Source organism: Xyrauchen texanus, chromosome 50, assembly GCF_025860055.1.
Source record: "Xyrauchen texanus isolate HMW12.3.18 chromosome 50, RBS_HiC_50CHRs, whole genome shotgun sequence".
Classification (NCBI taxonomy): Eukaryota; Metazoa; Chordata; class Actinopteri; order Cypriniformes; family Catostomidae; genus Xyrauchen; species Xyrauchen texanus.
In genome coordinates this window covers 11,537,812-11,561,166 of record NC_068325.1, presented here as the reverse complement: position 1 = coordinate 11,561,166, position 23,355 = coordinate 11,537,812, and the positions used below count along the sequence as shown (strand labels likewise).

General features: G+C 38.3%; 1 protein-coding gene across 1 annotated transcript; it reads right to left on the bottom strand.

Moving 5' to 3' along the window:
• Positions 1-1,365: 1,365 nt before the first annotated feature.
• On the bottom strand, positions 1,366-21,612 carry LOC127641440 (ubiquitin-conjugating enzyme E2 R2-like). The gene is made up of 5 exons (XM_052124460.1): positions 21,055-21,612; positions 9,424-9,510; positions 7,987-8,084; positions 7,599-7,733; positions 1,366-2,589 (listed from the first exon to the last, which is right to left on the bottom strand). The coding sequence occupies exons 1-5, from the start codon at positions 21,238-21,240 to the stop codon at positions 2,364-2,366; spliced, it is 732 nt and encodes a 243-aa protein (XP_051980420.1). The 5' UTR covers positions 21,241-21,612; the 3' UTR covers positions 1,366-2,363.
• Positions 21,613-23,355: the final 1,743 nt, after the last annotated feature.

The following is a 23,355-nucleotide window of genomic DNA, read 5'->3' as shown; positions in this document are numbered from 1 at the left end:
AGCACCAGAAGATGTAAACGCTGCCAAACAGGAGACGGAATGTGCACGTCAAGAGCACGTGTGGAGGTCAGGATATACCAGCATATGAATAACTTGTGTGTAAAGAAATAAAAAGGTTTACGGGTCTAAACTCTTGAAGATAAATAGTATCTCATACAGTGGTAGTGTGCATGCACCAACCTCCTGTGTATGTGCACATCAAATTAAGTATACCTTTAAAAGGTGCACTCAGCGATTCCTGAGAAACACTGTTGATATTCAAACTCAACTGCCAAAACAAACACACCCCTCCCTTCGGTACTCCTTAGGAAGCTCCACCACCCTACTTCTGCATCCATCTTCAAGTCTTTTACCTCTCGGAGGTCACTCCACCACTGAAAAGCCTCGCTGATGTCGACACGGCTCCTAGGCCTCGGCTTATGATAATCCTTTTTTTTTTTTGGTGTATTCATCTGATCTTTTTCTCTTGGGTCTGTTTTTCAGCAATTTGTCCTCCTTGGATTTTTGAAAGTTCGCATTAGCCAGATTTGCCATCGCTCTTCTAATGAATTTCCCTCTCGCTCTGCCCCCACCCCCCATCCTGTGCACGTGCAAGAACCGCCCCCTGTTGCTGATTGGCTGGAGTAGTGTCCACTGATCTACAGTCTGATCCACTTCTTTTTTGTCCCATTTACAGAGCCAGGGCTGGAGTACAAATACTAGATTTTTTTCAGCCCACCCAGAGAACGGACAGCTAGCAGACTGTGAGAAGATACTTGCAGAATTTGACAAAAAGTGTATTGGATTAGTATTACCAAGTGCAATTTAAAGTCTTATGAGAATCTCATTCGCTGTTACTAAGGTTAGGTTTATGGTTGGATTGAGTGGTAGCGTTAAGGTTAGGGGTAGGTGTATGGTTTCTGTAAGTCTCCAAATAAACAGTGTAAACGTTGCACGCGGCTCTTGCAAGACTTCAGGTAACCAATAGGTTACCTTCTAGACATAACCGATTGCTTATAAAAAGGAGACCGGAACCATAAAACAGTCCAGGGGCAATCAGAATCAACATGGAGCCACCCAGTGGTTGGTCAGGGAAACGGTGGATAAAATACATAATTTTGCATGTTTGAAAAATTTATAATATCCATACATTTGGTCTTCATTTTGAACAGTATATCTAGTGTTATCATTTATATATATTGGTATAATTTAAAAACCAAATCTGTTTGTGAAAATTGAATTTTGAAGTGTGCTTGTGATATCTTAAAAATAAATTGTACTTGGTTCGAGATTTTATCTAATACAATGACTTTCTAACATTTTAAGTGTCAAATCGTTTAATTACAGAACTCACAGAAACAAAACAATTCTAATAAAGATCTTTATTGAGAATTTAAATAGATTTACAAAGCATACCAAAAAGAAAGGAAAATTTAAAGAAGTGAAAGTGACCCAAAATACCTCTGTGTGCACATGAATTTTATTACAGGTTTTAAAGGGTCTGTTGGGGTTAAAGGGTCGGCCATAAATACCCCAAAGTCTCAAACTCTGTCCGTTATCCTGAGGAGATTTTGAGCTTCCAAATAATACTCATCACAAAGCTTAAAATGAAACACAGATACATAAAACTAAAATCCCCTCACAGACTAGCTAAATATAGCAAAGCAGATCAGAATGCACAAATCTACCTTGCAACCCCCTAAAAATCGAACCAAACAAAAAGACATTATAGATTTGTTTGTGGATAAAATGAAACAAAGACCAATGGAAAGAGAGAGCTTAGAATGGTATGAGCTGTATGTGATTGAGATTCCCTTTTGGAGAATGTGGAGAGAATTTTTCTGAGATTCCAACACATAATTTGGAAATACTACTAAATAATGGATTGTGGTTTAAGAAATTGAAGTAGCCCTGAGAATGTGTATTAGCTACTTTTTTTATCCCCATGCCATTGGAAACCTGAGATCAGGCGCCAACATGCCTTGAATAGGCATGTTGTTAATAAATGTATACACTAAGCTGGACTCTCAAGAACTGATTGACTGAAACCCACCTGCCCCATAAACCAGACAAAACAAACCGTAAGAAAAAAAACAAACCTTAAAAAAGCATCTAGGTTTAGTGCTAACCATAACATTTGGTTGCCTCTAAAAGTTCATCGCAATCAAGAACTTCTTCACAATTTAACTCCATATCACAATATCTCGAGTCAGCACAAGACAGAATTAAACTTGCCCTTGGTTGTGTCCGCTGAGTCAGGAAACTTCAGACATCTGAGACAGAAATGGAAAAAATAAGCAGAAAAATATTCCTTTTCAAATTGAATTAAAACCAAAATGGGTACAGGGCGTGGAGAGTTCAGTTTTGGAAAGCTTGGGTGCTGGTCATGAGTCCTCAGTCCCGGAGTCATCATCGTCATAGCAACAGTCTTCACCCTCCTCTTCATCATCCTCATCTATGTCCTCCTCATCATCATAGTAGTCTTCGTAGAATAGGGTTGAGACCTCGTCAGTGGGTGGGGCACGGGTACGAATACAGTATTCTGCAAGTGTGGTGGGTACTTTGACTCCATCCCGCTCAGCTTCTGCTTTGGTGGATGAAACCTGCTTCCTGTGAACAGACCAGTTATATTTAGTGTAACAGCACTAGGATGCACTTAACTCTTTGTATTATTCCACTTGTCTGAAGTATTTTCATTAGTGGAGCTAAAATGCAGTTACTCAATATTAACTTATTGTTGAAGCGTATATGGATGTTTCTTCAAATTTCAAAACAGGATTTCTAGAAAGTGGTATCGTTTAAACATTTTTGACAGTGGTTGTTTTTTTTATGACTAACAACGTCCAATGACAGTGATTTGTCATTTGTTTCTGAAAGTTGTGAAAATTTTTGCCACAGTGTCATACAGTTTTTAATAGAATTTAGTGGTGGACATGACGGTGATGGAAATGCATTTCCCTTTTTGATTTGTAACTAGTATCCCCTAAAAAACATGCACTAAAAAAAAATATTCTAGAGCCGGGACCAAGTTGTGAAATTGTAAATACTAAGCTTTAGAAAGTCTCTTTTTCACCAAATTGTTTATTATGTTTCCAGGAGTTTTGGTTCTTCATGTTTTTGAGATGTTACAGACATTACATCAGAAATTAGCATAATTAATTCTGATTCAAAGTAATGGCCAACAACATCCAATCACTGCAAACCATGTTAAAATAAAATTATACATGATAAATTCTGAATCAATGTACCGATTACCATTGCCCATGTCTGCCAAACATGTTGAGTGGATCAAACATCATCTGCAGCCTGAAACTGAACTTTGGTAGGAAGTTTGGACTGAATGCACTTGGCTGCAGAGAGCTATAGGATGCTCCCTTGCTCCAAGTCTCTCTTTTTAGTAAATTATCAAAATTACCAATGTGCTTTCTGTCTACACTGGTCTCAGAACAGTTCGAAATGCACCTTATTTTCACCCAAACTCCATATAAAGCCTCTGAAACAAAATGTTTCAGCTTTTGAATGAACCCATTGATTCTCAATGTGATAAAGCACAGTGAATATGGATTTCTAAGAAAAACCTCATGCTATTGTACATTGTTTTTTAAAAAAACTGGCAAATCGGATGAAACTAGAGACTAATATTTTGACTCAAACAGGTTTCAGTGTAAAAACTTGATTAGGTTTCTTACCAGGTGTAGTTGTTAGTTTCTCCAACAGCTAAACCTGTTTCTGATCAGCACCATGTTGTTTTGTCACATGACTGTGCGGTAGTTTAACCGTTTACTGACAACACAAGTCTACTGAACTGAGATAGTCTATTTTAAAATTAATTAAAATTATACGTAGAATAAAGCAAAGCCAAAATACAACATCCGCGCATGTGTACGCGGGGTCGCACAAGGATAATACGCACAATTAAATAAATTTGGCATTATAAGCATGCTCTTTGCTTACATTTTTGAGACAGTCAATCCGCGCATTATCATGTGGCTTGTTGAGCCAGTTACTGAGGAGACATAACGCGTGTGGAGGCTTCACGCTATTTCCGTGGCATCCATGCACAACTAGCCACGTGCACCACTGAAAAAAAGAGAACCACGTTTTAGCAACCATGAGGAGGTTACCCCATGTGACTATCCACCTTAGCAGGAGGAGACTCTGGCTGGAGTCATTAGGTACACCCTGGATTCAAACTTGCGACTCCAGGGGTGGTAGTCAGCATCTTAAGGAATATACAGACTTAACATTGGTTGGATGCATCCAAGACAGATGAGCGTTCATGCCAGTGAATTATAACAGCTACAACAATAACAATTGATAACTAATAAACTGGAAGATATTGTTACATTTAATATAAGACAATAAGTATTTACATGGAAACAGAGTACTAATTTCAAGCTCAGATCATTCCGACATCCATGTTTTTGAATGGGAAAATGGGTAGCCTTTATCTACTGTCTCATATGCGGCAGGACAAATGTGAAGGCTGTGTGTAAATGTTGATTTTAAATTTACTGGTCAAGCTTTGAGATGAGCATTCATGATCTTCCTTTAGCATAATTTCCATGATGAGCAAGTCCCTCACACCTAAGCTCCCAGAGCAGGATAAAGTTAGTTTTAGGTTCGATATTATTTTATATTCAGTTTCTCGTACCACGCTCTCTGCCAGCAGCAAGAGCCAAAACATATGTTGTGGTATATAAATGGTATATAACTATAATATACACACATAAAAAAACTGCACTCAGAACCGTCAGTTGGTGTGGCGGCTGCAGAATAAAGACTGAAAATGCTCCGATGCACTTTCATTGCTTGGTGTACTTAAGAGACTGTCTGAAAATTCCACTCACTCTTAAACACAGGCGGTGTGTCCAATCACTCATCCAGTTGATGTGCAAGTTAAACATTAAAAGTACACTTTTCTCATTTTAAATGTAGTAGGTTGCCAGTTAAAAGACTGAGCTACAACAAGTGAGATACATACAGTAAGTCGAATAATGTAAAATTCACCAAAATGTTATTTCACATTCCAAAGTTACCAGTAGATATACTGCTTTATGACAGGTAAGATTATTACAGTAAATCCAATAATACGAGAACAGTATTAGGTTGTTTTTAGGATAAACATCTTACAAATTCCTGAAAAAAATTGTTTTCACATTCCAAAAGTTTATAGTAACTTCCCAGTGGATAGATGGCCTAACAGTAAAAGTCTCACCTGTAGTAAGTCTATCTACTGGGAAGTTACTACAACCTTTGGAATGTGAAATATGCACAGCCATCACTCTGGCGATCTACTAAAACCTGCTTAAATGTTGTTGTTTTTTTTTTTGGTTTGTTTCATTTTACAAATAAGAATAGAACATGCAAGTCAATGGTCAAATAAAAGACTGCTCTGACACCATTGACTTTAGTTGTGGTTGGAGTTTTCAGAAGGTCCCATACGCACCATAGGTGATTATCTAACAAATGTCAAAACTAAAACTAACTTTATCCCACAGTTAAATGTAAGCCCATGTCTTTACAATGTAGGCATATGCTTCAATAGTCTTATGAATGCATGATTATTTTCGTCATCTCATTTAAAACAAAGACAGCAGGTTGACGTTTAGGGCTGCCTGATAAATCTGGCTACTTGAGGAGCGAGATAGCTCGGCTGCAATAAATGTGGTGAGTTTTTAAAAATAAATGATAAAGAATTTAATATCAACAGAGATTAATTTATCTGAACAATTAAACAGAAGAGAACTTTTATTCGGTCTCACAGCATTGACGAAGATGACGGTGCAGGTTGGCCAATCAACGGAATGGCGACCGGGCCTTGGATAGGCGGCCACAAGTAAAGAACTGCGTGTGACTCGCACCCAGACAATGAACTTGGCACTTGCCTAATAAAGACTGGAAAGCAAAAGGTGCAACTATGAAATAAAAAAATAAAAAAAAGATAGCATAGAAACAATACATGTAAAATACAGGCTGAGCCCCTTCCCTCAAAAAATCCTATGGTCCTTTTGGGTCCTTCAAAGGCTACTCCTCAAAACCATGACGATGTCCTGCAAGTCTTATTCACATCCAATGAACATGTATATTTCCCCTTTTGTTCCCCCTGCAATTATTGGCTTGAATGAATTATTAATAATAACAACAGCGACAACAATAATGACCAGATAACAAAGTATATCTAGTTACAGTTAGGTCTATATACAGCATCCCTATTCATAAGTTTCCGCGTTGACAATTGTGAGTTATTTGGTTGTCGTATCCAGGTGTCCATTGCTTGATAAGACTGCAATAAACATGCAGTAGTCAGAAGCTTTTCTAAGAAATATTAATGTTCGAATCTATTTGCAAAAGCCATGGGCAAACATGAACTCTTTATTTTCTACGAACGGGGCTGAGGAAGAACAGATGATGCGTGTTGGCCAATCAGTGGAAACAGGAGTGTCAGGCCTGCCCACATGTACAAAACAAATATTCGAATAAAAATACTGGCAGGTGAAGTTAATAACATTTATTATCTCGTTACAATAGCACCTGTCGAGGGGTGGGATATTTAAGGCAGCAAGTGAACAGTCAGTTCTTGAAATTCATGTGTTAGAAGCAAGAAAAATGGGCAAGCGTAAGGATCTGTGCGACTCTGACAAGGGCCAAATTGTGATGGCTAGACGACTGGGTCAGAGCATCTCCAAAATGGCGGATCCTGGTATGCAGGGTTTAGTACCTACCAAAAGTGGTCCAAGAAAGGGCAACTGGTGAACTGGCAACAGGATCATGGGCACCCAAGAATCATTAATGCACGTGGGGCGCAAGCCTGCCTGGTCTGATCCCACAGAAGAGTTACTGTAGCACAAACTGCTGAAAAACGTAATGCTGGCCATGACAAAAAGGTGTCACAACACACAGTGCATCACAGCTTGCTGCATATGGGGCTGCGTAGCTGCAGACCAGTCAGAGTGCCCATGCTGACACCTGTCCACTGACGAAAGCACCTACAATGGGCACGCAAGCATCAGAACTGGACCATGGAGCAATGGAAGGTGACCTGGTCTGATGAATCACATTTTCTTTTAGATCATGTGGAAGGCCAAGTGCGTGTGCATCGTTTACCTAGGGAAGAGATGGCAGCAGGATGCACTATGGGAAAAAGGCAGGCCTGCAGAGACGGTGCGATGCCCTGGGCAAGATTTTTGCAGACCATGTACATGCCTTCATGGCACCGGTATTCCCTGATGGTGGCCTCTTTCAGAAAGATAATGCGCCCTGCCACACTGCAAAAATTGTTCAGTAATGTTTTGAGGAACATGGGTTCAAGGTGTCGACTTGGCCTCCAAATTCCCCAGATCTCAATCCGATTGAGCATCTATGGGATGTGCTGGACCAACAAGTCCAATCCATGGAGGCCCCACCTCGCAACTTACAGGACTTGAAGAATCTGCTGCTAAAGTTTTGGTGCTAGATACCACAGGACACATTCAGAGGTCTCGTGGAGTCCATGCCTCTATGGGTCAGAGCGGTTTTGGCGGCACTAGGGGGACCTACACAATATTAGGTAGGTGATTTTAATGTTGTGGCTGATCGGTGTATATACGGTCATACAAACAGAGCGAACAAATACCAACCTGATGATTTCTGCATACTCCCGATCTTTCCCTTTACTGTCCTTCCATTTGCGGTACATGACGGAGGCATCTACGTTGGCAGGCGAGGAGGTGTTGGGCTCATTCAGCAGCGAGATAACACTTAACAAGATAGTCCTGAAAGGAAAGCAGTTATCAAAGCAATGGATGATTATACTTCACTAATTACAGCCATTTGTCTTAATTACTGATCTCAAACTGTTGAGGTGTAACCGAGAGGAAGTGTGCAAATAATTGCAAGGGAAAACAGTGCATGTGCCATTCACACATCCACATATACTTCTTGAATTAAGGATATGTGAAATATTACAGTCTGCCTGTATGAGTAATGTAATAAATGATCAAGGACTAAAGGGGGAGTATGATGTACCTCACGTTCTGTGTCGGGTTCCACCTCTCTGATGGGAGTTCTCCACTCTGTGGATCATCCACTGGTGGGTGCAGTATGGAAATACACACGTCTCCATTCTGAAAGAATGTTAAATGTCTATCATGCTTATGATTGTCATTACAACACCCTTCAAAACAAACCTTTTTATTATATAAAATAAATCATGATTCTATTATGCAATTATGTAATTAAAATGGGTCCGTCAATAGATTAAAATAATAACATTTTAAATGTAGAAATTTGCCTTTAAATACAGCTTTTAAAATGTAGAGTACTCAATTTTAGTACATTCATTTATGGAAAATTAAATGCTAGGACTGGGTATCATTATGGATTACAATTGATTCAATTCTGATTCACAAGCTCTCAATTAATTTTGATTGTGATAGAGGTTTTGATTCGGTTCCAATTCAATTTGGTAGATGTCAGAAATTATTTTGCTTTGTAGCAAATGTTTTGTAGCAAAAGTACATATTGAAAATATTAATAAAAATGTACAAGAGGACCCAAACTAGTTCATTTATTTAACAGACATAATAAATCAACAACCAAACCTGAAGTAATTTTAAAGTTAGAGATTTAAAAGAATCTATACCGGAATAGTTCATATGAAGGTCGCAGTTAATCAGATAATCTATATTTTTTCCCAGCCCTACGAAATACAATTATCATGGTTTATGGATGCTGAAGCAATAATCATGGTCAAAACAGATAGAATATAGAAATCGTTATGTACATCTAAATATAAATAACTTGTGCTCTGTTCATAATAAGAATTTTGAACAATCCTTCAAAAACAAATTATATATAATTAAAAATAAATTTTGAGTGTTGGGTAACCTCATAGATGTTGGGATCCCACATCTTTTAATTTTGTAAAATGAAGTAAAATAATTGATGTAAATTGATAATAACAACAACAACAACTGATAATTGATTAAAACAAGTATGTAATAAAATAGGGCTGTTAATAGTTAACGTTGTATGTTTCATTTAAATAAATACATTGCCTTTCAAAAATGTGTGCAAATAATTTTAATACATTCAGTTTCTCTTTAGGAAAAATAAACCACTGTATAATAAAGATGATTTATGGATCCAAAAGCAGTAATGGCCAAACTAGAACCTTTAGTGTTGTCTTGACAAAAGTTAAAAATAACTTAAACATAAAATTAGGATTTGGAAAAGTCCCCACGTTTGTACAATAACAGCACATTGACTTTGTCAAGAACCTTACATAGGTAAATGCATTAAATGTATTAATTTAATCTTAAAAGGTAACAAGTTCACTTTGGCAGCTAAATATAAATAACTTCTATTCATAAGGGGAATTTTGAACATTCGTTCAAAAGTTCAAAAGGTATTTAACAAATAAATGCTGATGAAGCAACTGTTTGGTTTGTGTAGCAGGCTAACCTCATAGATATTGGGATGCCACATCTTGGTGAGGAATCTGAAAGCAGGAGGCGAGTATGGGTAGTCAATGGGGAATTTAATACGAGCCTGAAAGAAAAAAACGGATTCATTAGGGAAAGATAATGGCACATTATCGGCACATTGAATAACCACCACAGGTACCAAGATCTCTTGTCATTTAAATACTCATAAGTAGGACATATTCAATAATGCATTCTTTGGTTAAGTGGTGCAAAGCTGCTTGGATTTATTTTCAAAATGACCTTATTGTTGGTATGCACCAAAAGATTACACATCCATTTCAAAAGCAAGCAAACACTTGGTGTGCTACAATCTGCAATGCAGCCAAAACAGCATGTGTACTATTGGATTTAAATAAGCAGATACTTAAGAGCCTATGATTGGATCGTTATTGCATTGATTGATATGTTTCAGCTGGCAACTGATGCAGTGTGTAGCTTCTCATTTCTTAAATAACTATGTCGGAAGATGCATCCTGTGGTTGAGGAAAAGATGTTACTGTGTTTCAGAAGGAGTAAATTATTGTCATGCATCAAGCAAAAAAACAACTAAGGAGATTGTGAAATTGGGTTAAGAACTGTCCAACGTATTATTAAAACCGAGGATAGTGGTGAACCCTCAGATTTGCATAAGAAATGTGGTCGGAGTGGTCGGAGATCACAGAAAAAACAAAATCGTCAGTAGAACTGACAGCTATGTTTAATAGTGAAAGTAAGAGCATTTCCACACGCACAATGCTGGATGTGCTGGAGATGCATTTACGGAGTTGTTCGACTCTCCCGTATGTAACTCTGGATGGAAATAAACGTGAGGTTGCATAAGGTTGTTGAAACAATGCCACAATGAATGAGTGCTGTAATCAAAGCTGAAGTTGGTTCAACAAAACAATGTATGCAACTTCTTTTGAACAGGCAGCGTATTTACAGTAGAATCCCAAACTTTTTAGTCAGTTGAACCCTTGTGACCTAAATTATTATAACTGTCTGCTACCTCAATAACTGCTATGTGCATAGAACATCATCTCATAGTATGTTATGTTTACATTTTTAGAAACTGTCATCTTTTTGCACTACTGAGTACTGGTCGGCGCTGCACTGTCTATTGTCCTGTTCATTGTCAGTAATTTGTTGTACTGTCCTGTACTTTTTGCACATGTTTGCACGTGCACTTTATATAGGTAGGTATAATTATATATATATATATATATATAGGTAGTTTATATAGGTAGTTTATTTCGTTGTGTAGTCTCATGTGGTCCTATGTTGGTCCTTTGTTGTTTTGATGTAGCACCATGGTCCTGGAGGAACATTGTCTCGTTTTGCTGTGTACTGTACTAACTGTATGTGGTTGAAGCGACAATAAAAACCACTTGACTTGACTTGACTATTATAATGTGACATTTCAAGTAATGTTCTATCTAGGGCTGTCAATCGATTACAATTTGTAATCAAATTAATTACATGGTGTCCCGATTAATTAATCACGATTAATTGCATATACAAATATTTGCTGAGTAAGCCCCTCATATAACAATTCAATATATAAAGATTATACAGTTTCTTTAAATATATATATATTACACAAATATTCAGATAATTAAAATGCATTACATTCTTGTGGCAGAAGAGTTCATCATTGATAAGACAATACAAAAAGTGGCTTTAGAATACAATGTATCGTTTACTACCATATTATTGATCGTAAGTCAATCATTGGCATACAGTTCACAGCAATCCATTTAGCAAGTGAATTTGTCAATCAGCTGGAGATTTATTATGAGGGCTTGTTTAAGAGCCCATCAATCTACACCTTTGTCAGACATGCTTGTGTAGCATCTCGGGTGCGTCGCATCATAAACATAAAATTTTTAGTTCACTGTTTCAAGTTAAATATAGTTTAATACTCAATTTTTAAACATATCTGGAGATCCCTTAAATCGCGTTTGCGCTCCTTCAAGTGTTTTGAACGCAAGAACGTAACTCATGTCTGTGTTGTGGGTTGTTTTCTTCACTGTATAAACTGTGCGTTGCTCATACAGCTGAAATTTCACGTACTGCCCTCTGGAGTAAACAGGTGGTACTACAAGCTTGCATTTCTCAGGAATCTTCCATATTATGATGGTGCGATTAATTGCGTAAATTTTTTGTCAAATTAGTCACACTGAATTAATGCGTTAAATCGACAGCCCTAGTTCTAACATTACAATAAATACAATTAACTAAATATAATGTGAATGGTGATTTCCAGTGAAAAACTTGCCACTATGGTGCCACACTGGGTGTTGTAGAACAACATCAATGACATCCTTACATACACCAATCAGCCACAACAACAAAAAAACACCTGCAAATATTGTGTAGGTCCCCCTCATGCCACCAAAATAGCGCCAACCCGCATCTTAGAACAGCATTCTGGGATGCTATTCTTCTCACAACAATTGTACAGAGCGGTTATCCGAGTTACCGTAGACTTTGTCAGTTCAAACCAGTCTGGCCATTCTCTGTTGACCTCTCTCATTAACAAGACATTTCCATCCACAGAACAGCCACTCACTGAGATAAAAATGTTTTCCCCATTCTGATGGTTGATGTGAACATTAACCTGTATCTGCAAGATTTTATGCAATGCACTACTGCCACACGATTGGCTGATTAGACTATAACATGAATGATTGTTGGTTTGAGTATTGTTGGCCATTGATCTGGTTTGAGTATTTCTGGAACTGTGGATCTCCTGGGATTTTTACACACACAACAGTCTCTAGAATTTACTTTGAATGGTGCCAAAAACAAAAAAAAACATCCAGTGAAGGGCAGTTCTGTGGAAGGAAATGCCTTGTTGATGAGAGAGATCAACAGAGAATGGCCAGACTGTTTCGAACTGACCAAGTCAATGATAACCCAGACAACCGCTCTATACAATTGGGGGGAGAAGAATAGTATCCCAGAATGCTGTTCGGAGATGCAGGTTGGGCTGTTTTGGTGGCATGAGGAGGACCTACATAATATTAGGTAGGTGGCTTTAATCTTGTGGCTGATTTGTGTATAAACACACACACACACACACACACACACACACACACACACACACACACACACACACACACACACACACCAAATCCTTCACAATCAGTACCAAGCTGGGCCTGGTGCCTTTCTCTACAGTGGTTGGTAGGCACTCACATACAGTACATACAGACCATTCCACGACCCCCACACCACATACACGCACCACACTTTTGCTGATTTGGCACAGTCAGCTGGTGTGTTTCAAACTATTTAAGGGGGGATGGGAGTACAAAACCAGCAACTAAATGCGTGCACATAAACACACAGTGGCACCTGTACATATCAAGTGATACTAGATTCCTGAAACAGAAGTAGTGCAGAGGAACTTTCAAGCAAGCAAACCTATTAAACCTCAAGTAGGGATTTGTGTAAGAAGGTAAAGGTATTACGCTTCGCTGGATGCCGATGTGCATGATCTAAAACACAACATCACTTGTGACAGCCAGTGTGCAGAGCGGCCCTCCATGGCTACATTATCTCACAGCCAGAAAATAGCAACTATACAAGCGTAAAACCAACAGGAATACGATTGGGAATCGAGAAATGCTTCTTTTTCAGACCTGTTCCATTTTATGGACTGGATCAAATACTGGAATAGAATAATTTATGACTCTTCCACTAATGGGAACAGAACCACATACTAAAATACTTGTTTTTACTCTGAATCTACAGCAACAGAGCAAAAGGAATGATGCTTTAGCTGGGATTACAGTCTGAATTTAGTTGATGCAAATTGAACAAGTAGGTATTACCTGCAGGCTGTAGAGCTCCAAATGGGGGTGGAACTTCCAAAAGAGGGTGAGGTTATTACAGAAGGGGGGGTTCACTTCCACACATAGTTAGGGTTAGGGAAAGGGTTAGGTTAGGGGGCTCCCTACATCTTTGTTGGCGGTTTGGAGACTTAACATTTTTTTGGAGCCCTGTCTGCAGGTTAAACTTGGCTTCTTGTAGCTCTCGATGACTTCTGAGATAACGTTGATTTAAATATCTGGTAATCACCACTGTCTTGTAACTTTTTCTCTAATTGAAATAATGTCTTGAATCAAATACTTAATATTTAAGTGAAACATTATAATTTAGTTTCTCAGCCCAGTTGACAGCCCTAAAACAAAAGGAATTGTTAATGGAGTCATAATAAAAAATTATCATTCTCTCAAAGAAATTCATACAAGTTTGAGATGGGAGTACTTATGCCATCTCAAACTTGTATAGCTTTCTTTTTTTGCAGAACACAAAGATATTCTGAAAGACATATGATGTGCTTGCATCCATACAATACAAAAGCATATATACAGCTTTCTGCATGTGCGTCAAGCGCAAGTGTAATCTGGCTTCTCTTATGAACGCGCCACGAGGACTGAGAATGTCATGATTTATAGCAAAAAAGGAATCACATTTTGGTCTGTTTCTCACCCAAAACCAATCGTATCGCTTCAGAAGACATGAATTAACCCACTAGAGCCATACGCCAAAGTGTTTAGCTGGCCCCATCGGCATATCGTTGCACAGTTTCGCAGCCCATTTCAGCTTTACGCAACCCCCTCATCATATCGCGGCCCACTTTGGCATGTCGCAGCCCTGTTTTGCTGCCAGGCCACCGGGAAAAGTCCTGGTTCTCCCAATGGTCAGTCTGCCTCGGACCTTACATAATGTAAGTTAATGCAAATGACAGTATGAGCTGGCTGGAATAAATGAGTTTGTTTTTTGTGTAAAATCCCTGTCTTGGATCATGACCTAAAAATAAATCTTTCTCTACTACAATCCCATTGGAGAGGAAGAGAGGAAATGAGAGGGAGAGAATCCTATGGATAACGGGCTGGTAGGAAAATAAACCAGGTCATCGTGGCTCTAACTCTCCTTCAACACAGTCATGTTCTCCCACACCTCTGTTGCCCTTCCCTCAAGTCTACCAGCCTCCTCATCTTCAGGTGACAGCCCTTGCCCCTCCATGCCCACTGATTGAACAGAGAAATCAGTTGAGAGAATGGGGACATTATGTCCTACAGGAGAAAGTATTTTCCAGGCAGAGCTTGTCCCTGGGGGCCATAAAACCTGCCATTATAAACAGTCTGAAGTATAGAGAGACAGAGTTCTTTTAATTCCCACAGTTGTTTCACTTGACACCAAAAGATAGTTAAGAATAAGCAGGGGTCCACTTGACGCAGGTAATTAGCCTAAATAAATGGCAATAAAATTCTCTAAGAAGAACTAGAGCACCTGACAAAGAGCCCTTGCCAAAGTAAATCAGACTGATGAAGACCTTGTTACAATATACAAATGTAATAAAACCTGACTTTAAAGAGCAATGGTGCACGAAGCCATTTGATTCAGACTAAGATTCTCAACAAATTAAATGAAAACCCTTCAATAGACATGAATGGAAATGAGGTTGATAGGAACAGAAGTAAATTCAATATTTTGTATGGTCTTAAGTCTCGGTCACATTCACCCTTATATGGCGAAATTCTGCAGGTGTAGATGGCGGGGCCTGATGTAAAGCCAGTGAGAAACCTGCATGTGCTACAGTATGTAGGAATGCAAATTCTCAAAGCTCACCAAACTTGAAATTCATGCAATATTTCTCCACTAGAAGTCCATCAGGTGAATCTTCTGAACGTATGGATAGTGACCAATTGTGAAGACTGTATTTCGCCTGCGGAATTTCACTGTGCAAGCGAGATGCATGAGTGAGATGCACGAAAGCCAGTCACACCAGACATCCTAAGAATATGGCTAAGCTGAAGCAGTTCTGTATGGAAGAATGGCTCAGCAGAGGGTTTACAACTCCAAAACAAATGGATGCATTGCAAATTCGATCATCGGACAACAGAGCGATTTTGCCTTATGGTCTAAGAGATATAGGAATCCAACATCCGACTTTGAATGAAGCATTAAGGTCCCAAATCACTATTTTCTGGAGTTGTTTTGTCCACCGGAATTTGTGGAAATTCTGTATTTTATTGTATGTTCACAAACACTCCCCTATTTTCCATTGTTCAGAAAAACCGGTAGTTTATGTTGTAAGGTGGACCAAGTGAGTCATTGTGGGCCGAGAAGTTGGGCCAGGCTCGTGATTGGGTGGGCCAACACACACACCGAGGCCAGGCCTGATCTTAACTTTCATTTCTGTGTCACTCTGTCAGCCTGGGGAGGGAGGGGGTAACATGACTCGAGCTGCCAGGCTGAGTCAAGCCTGGCCAAGCCCAGCTCGCATCACCTGCCAAGAGCCTGGGTGTGTGCATGCTTCAGTGGAAGTACCTGGGGCCTGCTGTATAAATAGGCATTGAAATGTGCGCAAGCAATTTTCCACGAACATATCGCGATTTATAAAAAATAAACTTGCCGTAAATATGTGCGCACTGTACGGACACTCTTGACTGTGCGTACGCATTCTTCTACTGGTGTGTGTGAATTGGTGACTCCAGCTGGACAAATAATGAACTGAACAGACCGATTAGAAACTTAGTTTTTAATCTAAATGTGAATTAAATGAAAATCAATGTAGTTAGGCACTTGAAACAGAAGTAATCATTAAGCCAATAGAAGGCTATATTATTTGTATGTAACTAATTAAAAATGCATTCCAATATAAGCTGTAAAATGGAAATATTGGTTTGGGGTGTGCTGCGTTTGGAGAACTTTCCCGTGTCATCATAGAGAAGGAACATACAGTAACAAAAATTATTTTCTGTTCTATTACAATCATGAACTGAGAGAAGTACAGCATTTGGATAAAGATGATCTGTAATACGATGCACACTTGGCTCTGAATGAGGTGAAATAGCTCAGTAAAATGGACAGTAGCTACAAGGGCAAATTCAGCAGTCGAACAGATCATTGGAGAAACAGGTCTCATCAGAAACATTATTGTAAAATGGTACAGCAATGCATATAAAATGTGCATCAAATGTGCTGCCTGCCCCAATTCATGACCCTCATCCTAATGAATCCCCCATTCTAGTCTAATAAAAAAATTATGAAAATTACATTTGGCGTTCAGCTGTTATATATAAAAAATACCAGTCAAATATAAAATCTTAGCAGTCCGATGATATCAGACAATGCTGCACATAGAATTTTTATCATTTTCATTTTGTTTCCAGTACTAAATATTTAACTGCTCAATAAAAACACACAAAGGTTTTCTGAGATGTAATATTGTTTAGGTTAGATTTATGTCTGCAAAGATATTTTTATTTTACCAAGGTACATTCAAGATATATTCTTTGAAAACAAGTTCATACTTTAACAAATAATGTTTCTTCAAGGTGCAGCATCTAACCTTTGGGCACATGTGACATTTACAGTCTTATCTCTTATAATAGTTTATCATACCGTTAAACGCAGTAATCACGTGTATGGATGGTGAAATGCATATGGTAATTGTATGCAGATGACGATAATAAAAACAGCCGTTTTACACTTCATATATGGTTATTTTGTGGAGGAGACGGGGTGGGATATGAATCACGTGCATGTACGTACAATTTTTCGCTAGCTGGGATTTATTAATGGAACTATGCACAGGTTCTGGCATACGTACGGTTTTATAAATCTGAATTTTCAAAATCAGACTTGTGCGCTCATGCACACTTTTAGGAAGAAATCTAAGCAATATAAGCAGAGTTTTATACATGAGGCCCCAGGTGATCAGCAGAAAACCCTGCTAAGTGTCAGCTCAGTGCCACTTGTAGGAACCTGAAGCCTGCTTAAAAGGGATCCCATTCATGAGAACTTAAAGACTGTGCCAAATCTCTCTAAGCTGGGAAATGTAACCTGGCAAAGATTGAAGCTAGGGGTATGTGCAAAAACCTATAAAAAAAAAAGTTTAAAAAATGTGTTATATAAACAGTATATATCACAATATAGTTGCTGGAAATTCAATTAAAAATGTGGCCTATTGAAAGTTTTCCAAATCCTCCCCCTATCTGCCATTGGTCAGCAAGTGGGACACATCTAACTGTGGTATGAATCATAATAGAGTTAAAGAGTTGAGTTATGCACGTAAGTTGAAAATGGAAGGCTCTTTTCTTTTAACAGCCAGAAACGTTCTTTGCAATAATATAATGGTGCTGTATGGTTTATGTATTTAATGCACCCTCTTGTGGACTAAAGAAACGACGTCAATTTAAAAATCATCTGACTTTAAAATTAGAACATTATTTGAATTTTTAAAATACTTAAAAAGCTACAAATTTGAATTGAGTTTTTCTGCCCAATTGACAGCCCTAATAGTCACACCGCCCTTATTGATGCTACAAGACAAAAACTTCAGCTTCTTTGAAAAAAGTCGTCAAGAGCCAGCATATACATCTGATTTAACATAGGGGTAGACAGCAGAAGGGAAAGCAGAGTGCTTTTAATGGGCCGGTGTAATATAAAGTTACGATTCCTCATCTCTTCCTGTTGGATGAGACACTGACAAAGTCCCAGGGCTGACCTGCTTCCTCCCTCCTCGGCAACAAACAGATACGGTTTTCCACATCAGAGTAAAACAAAACAGTTTGGTCCTTTAGGAGAGAATTTTCACAGCTATGCATTGACAGCTGAGACTTCAAAAGTTTAGATAACAAGAAAGGAGACTCTATAGTTGCGATGGACTGGCGACCTGTCCAGGGTGTCCCCTGCCTTTCGCCCAATGTTAGCTGGGATAGGCTCCAGCCCCCCGCGACCCTGTACACAGGATAAGCGGTTGACGATGGATGGATGGAGACTCTATAGTCCAATAATGGATACATATGATACAGTCTTAAGAATTCTACAATTAAATTGATTTGACTGGCTGATATATTGAGTATTCACAACATGCTCTCAATGATTTTATATAATTAAGCAACACTGTGAATATCGTGATGACTTCAAGACACTTTATTTTGCCATTAATATTCCAAAAGAGCGTGTTGAGTAATTTGCGACAGTATCAATAGAGGCAAGCTACCACACCACTTTTGATACTATTCTGCTTTTGGACGAGCACCTTCACTGAGCTTTTTTGTCATTGGATGTGAATATTTTGGTTGACATTTTTTAAATAATTTTTGCAATCCCTTCTTGTCTTGTGACTCACAAGAACGAGAGCATTGAGACCGATGTTTAATAGCGACTTTTTAGAGTTGCAAAAGTTGGAAAGTTCGATTGATTTCTTTGAATTAGTTCAAACGGTCCGTTTCAATTAATCAATTCAAAACAACTTTAACAGTCGGTCACCAATTAAAAATGTTTACAAGTAGCACCTTCATGTATTCAAATGTTTAAATAGGTACATTTTGCCATTTATTACCATGTTTTGTAATGAAAGTGAATATAAGGCTACGTCCACATTAATGCGAATACATTTGAAAAAAACGTTTTCATTTTTGAAACACTCCCGGTCCACACTGCCATTTTCAAGTGGGTATTTTTTTTTCCCCAAAAGTTGCTCGTCCACTCTGAAACATGTGAAAACTCTTAAATCCCCTAACTGCGTGAAAAATCGCCGCTCCATGTACGGTCTGAAACACAACTGTCCTTGTGTTCTGTCGCCGGTCAGCAATTTCGAGTAAACTTCCCATCACCTTTGAAGTAATGCAATGTGAAGGTTGTGCAAAGTAACATTTATCTTTAGCAATGCTATTCAATGTGAATAACAGACAACAACGCAGTTGCAACATGGGCCCTCATCTTGATCGTTTTGTGTTAAATGGATCACATGACTGCAAACAATCGTTTTCAGATATCTCCATTTTCCCTGTACACACTACAACGCAAAGATGACTTTCAAATCTATCCACTTGGGAGAGCGTTTTCGAAAAGCTAAATTTTCACTGACTCAGTGTGGATGGAAGGCCAAAACGTAGAGAAATAGATGCGTTTTCAAATGACAACGTATTAGTGTGGACGTGGCCTAAATGAAAATGTAATTGTTTATCTGTGGGGGGAAAAGAGAGAGTGAAAAACATGTCATATTTTAACTACATTTTCACTGTATTTTATAATTTTTCATTAACATATTCTAATCGGCTACCTGGGTCAAGATTTCAAGCCATTACACAGCAAATACAGAAATACGAATGTGCATCAAATATCATTAAAATGTTGAAAATATATGTAATTTTCAACTACATCACCCAACCGAGACTACATAGATATCCCAACTACTGCTTTCCACAACACACCACAGTTTTACTCCTTGTGAGGGTAGAGTGGATTAAAGGTGCTGTAGACTTCACAGACCCATCAGCAGGTTTTAGTTTAACAGTTCTTGGCCTATCAAATTTGCTATTATTCCAACCCAGGCTACCATGAACATAGTAATTGAATGACTCCAATGTGTCCAGTAGGTTGGTGGCCACTCAACTAATGACCTGGCTGGGCAGAGGATGGTTGGCCAGCAAGCAAGCCAATGACACACAGGCATAGCTATGAAGCCAGGCTAAATATAACTGCCATTGTTGTGGTCTGACAGAGTGACTTTGCTTGGAAGCAAAGCAAGATATTCTACCACAACAGAAATTTACTATAGTATAATTTACACCATACAAAGTTCTATCAAGTCTAGCTTGAAGGCACTGTCATTCAAGAATAAAGGATGACTTCTTGGTCTTGAAATGAAATAATTCTTAAGTCACATACTGAAAGATTGCCTTTTCAAAATGCAGTTTGGGGGAGTTGTTGAGGATGAGGAAAACAATTATTGGTAGAAAGCAGGAGAAAAGATATAAGCATTCAAAAGGAAGAGATCTAGAATACAATATTTAAGCATATTTAGTCGTTATATGTAAAAACTAAATTTTGTCATGTAAATGCATATGGAAATTACCTCTATGTTGTGGTAAATCAGCTTAATAAAGAATTACTTGAAGGGGAAAAGCTATGGAATGGCTATGCTTGTTTTTAGAGCACAATGATGGAACAATATAACTTATCAGAAAATGACAGGTCCTAAGATGAACCTTAAAGAAAGAAACTTCTTACCTCGGTCATAAAACCTACATATTATGCGTTTCAAGTTATTGCATTGGTCTCTGCAGTGACCTATTAACCTTTTGGTGCTAACGGAAACAGAAGGCTACAGTTTGAAGACCATATGGGTTTCAGAAGGCAAACAAACATTTGTAAATAAAAAAAAAGCTCTTGTGGTTTATCATCTTTAAAACAAGCACATGCCTTGAGATAAACTAAATAATGTCGAGGGAACTGTATAAAATTGAATATCAGTTCCAGCGAACAATAAGGGTTGAAATGCGATTGACAGGGGGTAAGTGTAAAGCACAATGAGGAACAATAGAGCAGTTCTTTCACCAAGTACAGACTCAATTTTGACGAATTAAGCTTTCGAACGAATGGAACATTCGCTTTAATGATACAAACGAACATTTAGAACGTAAAGCTTGTTGTTGTGACGTCATAAACAATGGCGACAAAACAAAGAAGCGGTCGCGTTTCCGAATTTATACATCATAAACTCGAATTCAGTTCGAATAAAAACCACACACTAACTGTACTGATAAAAAAAAATATGATTTCGTACTAACTACTACAGCTACAGTGAGAGGTCACTCACCTTAAAATAGCCCCCCTCATAATGTGTGTTGGGGGGTCCGAATATCGCAACTTCCCAGTTGTACATGTCCGACTCGTCGACTAAAGTTATTTTAAAGCCTTCGACCGGCTCATCCTGGAGACTTTTCATCTCCAGCATTAAAGCCTTTTGGGAACTCGCAACATGATGATGTCCATGATGAGCCATATTCCGAAAACAAGTAGATATTTTTTTCGGAAATTATAGCAAAACAACAGTTTCAAAAAACTTCAGAGAATGTAAACGCAGTCTTTTGTTCGTTCGTTGCAGGAACGCCGTTTGTTACTAGCCGAACAAGCTCAACTCGTCCACGGTGAGCCAACAAACCCGATATAAGTCACTCCTCGATGACAATTTACGATCAGCGAGTACCAGCCAGTCTCGCGAATTGTGTTGTTTATTTAGGGCATTTAAAGTTCCACCTGTTCTCAACCCTAACGATACTAAACGTGTTTTAAATGAACCAAGCGTTCTGACGCTAGCAAATAAACATCTAATACTGGGTAGCTAGTTTGAGGAGTCTCTTTCTCCCTCCCCCAGCCGTCACATTATAGGACACTTTGCTTGCAGCTGTAATTCACGTCCCTCCTATGCGCTTCCCGCAACCAATGGAAGCCATGGGTGTATTAGTGTTTATGAAGTTGCTCAATCCTGACAAAAAAAAAAAACACTGCAGAAGCAAAAACTTTTATTTAACCAGTAGCATATGGCATACACTGACAAACAAAAGTGCCATCATGGATACAGTTGCAACTTTGATTCGTTCATGCTTTTGAAATATAAATGGCTTTCATTGTAACTCTTAAATATTGTTTATGTTATATTACAGTGGCAAGAAAAATATTTATGGAATTAGCAGTTTTTTGTTGTTGTTGCATTAATTGGTCAAAAATGTGATCTCGTCTTCATCAAAGTCACAAGCATAGACAAACACATTGTGCTTAAGCTAACACATGGACAATTATAATGTTTCATGTCTTTATTGAACACATCTCATTAAACATTTACAGTGCTGTGGAAAAAAACAAGTAAACACTTCCTTTTGGCAACAAAAACCTCAACCAAGCATTTCTGCTAGCTGTGGATTAGACCGGCACACAGTTCAGAAATTTGGAACCATTTTTCCTTACACTGAAGGAAAAATACTTAAAAAGCTTAAGAACTGCCTCAGTTCAGCCATATACTTAAGATGTCTGGTTTGAACGGCTCTCTTGAGGTCATTCCACAGCATCTCTATTGGGTTAAGGTCTGGTCTTAGTTTCATCAATCCATGAAACATTTTCCCATTAGCGATGTGGAGTGTCAAGATGATTTTTGGCTAACTTCAGGCAAGCAGCAATGTTTTGTTGGAAAGCTGCGGCTTCCTTAGTGGTATCCTGCCATGGACACCTAGTAGACTCATGAATAGAGATGTTCCAATGATTCCTTCAAGTCTTTAGCTGTCACTCGAAGGTTTTACCTAATTTGAGCATTCTGCGGTGTGCCCTTTGAATCATCTTGGGTGGACGGCCACTTCTAGTGAGAGTAACCACAGTACTAAATAACCTCCATTTATAGACAGTTTGTCTAACTGTGGACAGATGAATATCTAGGCTCTTCAAGATTACTTTGTAAACCTTTCCAGCTTTATGCAAAGCAGCAATTCTTGATTGTAGGTCTTCTGAGATCTCTTTTTAGCGAGGCATGGTCCACGTCAGCAGATGCTTCTTGTGAATAAGCAAACTTAAAAGTGTGAGTGCTTTTTATAAGGCAGAGTAGCTCTAACCCACACATACAATCTCATTTCATTAATTGGATGCCAGCTTTGCCAAATCCTGACTCCAATTAGTTTTGTTGACATTATTAGCCTAGGGACTCACATACTTTTTCCAACCAACACTGTGAATGTTTGAATTATGCAATATGTACAAGAACAATACATTCATTTGTGTGGAACTAAATCAAGTCGAGGGAACTGGACAAAATTGAATATCAGTTCCAGCGAACAACAGCGAACTGTGTAACTTAAAATCTGGTTTGATCTTCTAAGACAAATTTACACATAAATGCAGGTAATCCTTTTTTTGACACTGTATTATCAGTGTTGTAATCTGATTACAAAATAATTAGTTGCTGTATTCCAATTATTTTTTAGTCAATAAATGTAGTGTAACGCATTATATTAGATTGAAATTCAATTCTAACTTTTAGGTACATTACTTGGGTTACACACATTTCAAAAAAATGTTATTTATGTAGAATACATTTAAAACATAAATATAGACATTATTTTGAATTTGTTGA

Coding starts and splice junctions, on each gene's coding strand:
- LOC127641440 (XM_052124460.1), bottom strand. CDS start 21,240: ATGGCTCATCATGGACATCATCATGTTGCGAGTTCCCAAAAGGCTTTA. Junction 7,734..7,986: donor AACCCGACACAGAACGTGAG/GTACATCATACT, acceptor CTTTCCTTTCAG/GACTATCTTGTTAAGTGTTA. Junction 2,590..7,598: donor GAGTATGCAGAAATCATCAG/GTTGGTATTTGT, acceptor GTCTGTTCACAG/GAAGCAGGTTTCATCCACCA.